The sequence below is a fragment of the Acyrthosiphon pisum genome, chromosome X (genome assembly GCF_005508785.2).
Source record: "Acyrthosiphon pisum isolate AL4f chromosome X, pea_aphid_22Mar2018_4r6ur, whole genome shotgun sequence".
NCBI classification, from domain to species: domain Eukaryota; kingdom Metazoa; phylum Arthropoda; class Insecta; order Hemiptera; family Aphididae; genus Acyrthosiphon; species Acyrthosiphon pisum.
Window position 1 is genome coordinate 81918149 of NC_042493.1, and position 4291 is coordinate 81922439.

Here is a 4291-nt window from a genome sequence, read left to right on the forward strand (position 1 = left end):
GAAAGATTTTAATTACGACTTTTAGAAATATTTATTTTGTATACCATAGATAAATCGGTATGATTACACTACTGAAATTCATCGTGTTAGGTACTATCATTTCTGTGGCTTGGTAGAAGAAAATATTAAATCAACATTTGGCAACCCTATTTCATGACTGGATCGGTACATCTGCGTTAATCGACAATCGTTTTTTAGATGGCAATGTACATAGTTTACCAAGTTGGTGACCAAGACACATAATCAAGATTTTCAAGGAAGAAAGTTTAGGTCAAGAGCGTTCAAGAAGTTACATGTGCAATATACAAGCGATACGTATCGGACTCAGACTTCGATACGAGCCGGTACGTAACTAATCCATACCGATACGTACTATTCCATACCGATACGTATCAAATTTTTCTTCTTGAAAATCTTCAATATTTACCTTGGGACCTTGTCCGCCGGATGGTGCCCGTTCCATGTCGACAGGATACGTTTGCACGTACAACAGAGCAGAACCCGAACGGAGCAGCAGTCTGTGTGCACTTGCAAAACACCGTCGGGGCGTCGATCGTCACTTCGTCAGCTAGTCGACACGAATCCACTGGAATGACTACGTAGTTAGGTGTATCAAAAGATCTGTACCTGTAGAAGATATTGTACAGATCGAGCCGCGACGGCGCGGTGACGGCTGCTATGGATACCGCGGTGTGGGCCCGGCGGGATGAGGCGGACGGGATTCCCGGCGAACCGAAGGGACTCAGTCCAATCCACTCACGCCACCCGATTCGAGTGAACGGCCGATCCACCCGCCAATGACGGCTGGCACAACTGATAAGTCTGCCACTTGTCAATAATATTATTAATTGTGTGTAGTTTATAAGTGGAGACTGCGCGCCAATATGAGAGCCCAATTGACTCTATGAAACACTATCAAAAATGTTCTGATAATATTGCCCACGATCAACGACACAATAAAATATTATTTTAAATTGTGGCGGGAATGAAGTACCTACGCTTGAATATGATAATATGATTCAAGACAGCAATATTATTTTATTTGTTGTACCTACGAGCATAATAATATTAGAATATTACGGGCTTACTCATTACGTGTAATCGTGTGTTTAAATTATTTGTTTTTTTTTTCACAGATAATGAGATAACCATTTCGCCAGATAATCAACGCTAGATAATCAACAGACGTGTTATCTGTGGTTTTCGCAGAGCAACCATAGACCTTATACTAATAGACGGAACATCCAGGCGGGATGCGGGTGGGTGGTGCGGTCTACGCTACAGTGATATATATATATTATATACAGTAATATACAGAGTATTGTATCATCTAATGCGCATGTGGGAGCGCGTAAAATGTCCAACATTTTTTTGTCTTCGACATATTTTTTTCAAAAAATATTTTCGTTGAAAATAATAAAACAAAAAGTATTTCATACAATTGTATTTTATCCGAAAAATATATTATAACCAGAAAATATAAAATTATAAGTGAAGATAACTATTTTATCCGAACAATAATATTTAGTCAAAAATATTTAATCCGAATATTTATGAGATAAATAAATACACCTTGATCCGAATGGTGTTTTATCCGAAAAATATTTTAATCAAAAATATTTCATCAATCTAATATCCCAACAAAAACACTTCGTCGAACTCCGAATAAAAAATTGCTAAGTCAAAAAAACGGGTCATCTTCTGCATTATAAAGATGTTAGGTATATCAATATATCATTAATAATTGCTAAGTACACTAAATTTAAAAAAAAACAGTCTTTTATAAGACTTAAGCATTTTAAAAATCTGTTATCATGAATAAATGCTAGGTAAATTAAATTAAAAATAAATATATTCAATCTCTATGATTTATTTTTTTTATAAATTAATAATTAAGACCTTTTTACAAAACAAATTTAGTAATATTTGTAATGGAAATTTGTTAAGGGGATTGGTGGCAGTGATTTAATAAGGGGTCGCGTATAGATAGGCAATTCGATGTCTTATACGCGTTACGCTGGTGGTTTTGTGCGAAGTAAATGTTCATTAGTGTGTGTAGATACGTTCGGAATCCGTTGTGTGTCACTCCCGCACGTACTCGCACATGTCAATAAATCAGGAATGGAAAACGTTTTTAATTTTTTCGTTTTCGTTTTTGTTTATTGATTTAAAAAATATCATTTTTGTTTAACGTTATTTTTCTATATTGTTTTTGATTAACGTTTTTGATAATATTGTTTTTATTTTTTTTATAATAGTAACGGGCAATATAGAAATGCACTTAAAAGTTAAAAATTAAAATTAATTATTCTTACCTAATATTTAAATTTTAAATCAAAATTATAATTTATATAAAAATTAAAAATTTCTGATATCAAATTAAAATGTTTTTAAATTTTAAAAGTGCATTATTGGTAAATTAAAAAGTAAAGACTTAAGTGAAATTTTTTTTTCCTGGTAAAAATATTATTATGTATAATACTATAATTTTTTTTCGTTTTTGATTTCGTTATTAAATTTTTTTCGGTTTTTGGGATTTTTGTTATCGTTTTTCAGTTGTTTTTTGTTTTTGTTTTATTAATTGTTTTCGTTTTTTTGTTTTTTTCCGTTTAATAACGTATTTTAAAAACGTTTTCCATCCCTGCAAATAATGGAGAAAAACGAAATATATTCTTCTATGCATCACCTATAAAAACTACCAAAAGCGGTAGTAAATTAAACATACTTCCTGAAGTTTGACTGTAATTTCGAAAAAAAGGGTTGAATTCATAAGCTCCTAGATTTATGATTTATAGGAACCACTTTTTTAATATTTTTTTATATAAAACCCAAAAAACCCAAAATAAATACCAATCTAATGCAATTATTTCATGAGATTTTTAAAAAAATATCCAAATTTTGTGGTCCTTTAAAATTGAAAATTAAAAATAAACTTCTTAGAAACAAAAGAATTCATACATATATTAAATATTAAAATCGGACATTCGGAAGTATGTGTAATTTACCACCGCTTATTGGTATAAAACGTACGAAAAAGACGTATGATGCGATCCCCTTAAATAGCTCAGTTACAAACAGACATGTTTATTTGTAGAAATAAATTCTCAAAGTAAATTATGTATTGAAATAGAATACATTTATTTTTAATTTAATTAACTTAGCAATTATTAATGATATCACATCTTTATAATGCTGAAGAATGAAAATGACCAGTTTTATTTTGACTTGTTATGTTAAATACTTAGTCAACATATTCTTTAACTATTTGGCAGGACGTAGAAGTAATAAGTAAGACTAGGATAGTATAGGATTTTGCCTTTTTTTTAGGATTTACAGAACATAGATTTTCAAGCACAAAATGTGATTTGCAGGTCATATACGATTCCAAATATAAAGTTTTTATTTTGCTTTTTTTTTGCATTTTTAGGTAAGTTTTTAAATTTTACGGACATTTTTTTATACTTTTTTGAAATCTTGGTAATATTTCTATACATTTTAATTTACACTAGATCTTATCTATAAAAGTTTTGAATTTGTAACTGAAATAATATCGTATTCAATATTTAAATTATAAAGATAGTGTACTAATACTCGCTATCGATAATTTTCAGGATAAAAAAATGTACGTATATATTTTTTATTTTATAGTATTTTAGATTCTGAGTGGAACGATGAATGTATTGATTTTACAATGATGTGTGTTTTTTTTTTTATTTTTTTTTTTATTTTTTTATTTATTTTTTTATTTTTTTTATTTTTTTATTTTTTTTTTTATTTTTTTTTTTATTTTTTTTTGTGTCTGTCATCACGTTTTAGGACAGTAAAAGTGCTTGGATTTTCTTCAACAGTACCTTTTCTGATAGGAAAGTGAATCTAGTTGGTACTTTGGGGGGTCAAAAGTAAATTTTTTCCAATAGTTTTCAAACGCGCCGTGAAAAACAAAAGAAAAATTAAGGAAAAACGGGAATTTTTACGCAAAATCTGTTTTCGAGAAAATCGATTTTGGTTTTTGGTGTAACTTTAAAACAAATGACCGTAGATATATGAAATTTTGACTGAATGTTTATCTTAGCATTTTCTATACACCATAAAATTTTCAAAATATTTTGATTTATTTTGAGCTCTTTACGGACATTTTCATTTTCCATTTTTTTTTAGTTTTTTTTCTAAAAATATCAATAAAATTTTATTTGTTGGATAAAAAAGCTTGAAAATTTAATAGAAGGCTCCTAGTATATTGTTTCAAAGGCAGATGAAAAATATTAAAAATCGTTAGTCACAGGTTTTTTTT

At 29.3% G+C, this 4291-nt stretch overlaps 1 protein-coding gene across 2 annotated transcripts in view; it reads right to left on the reverse strand.

Moving 5' to 3' along the window:
* The window catches only part of LOC100162139 (DNA excision repair protein ERCC-8), a 5984-nt gene extending 4875 nt beyond the window's left edge, over nucleotides 1-1109 (reverse strand). For both annotated transcript variants that reach the window (XM_001946725.4, XM_008183329.2), the window contains exon 1: nucleotides 428-1109. In XM_001946725.4, the coding sequence (XP_001946760.1) occupies nucleotides 428-463 (36 nt within the window). In that variant the 5' untranslated portion in view covers nucleotides 464-1109. The remainder of the gene's footprint in view (nucleotides 1-427) is intronic.
* Nucleotides 1110-4291: the final 3182 nt, after the last annotated feature.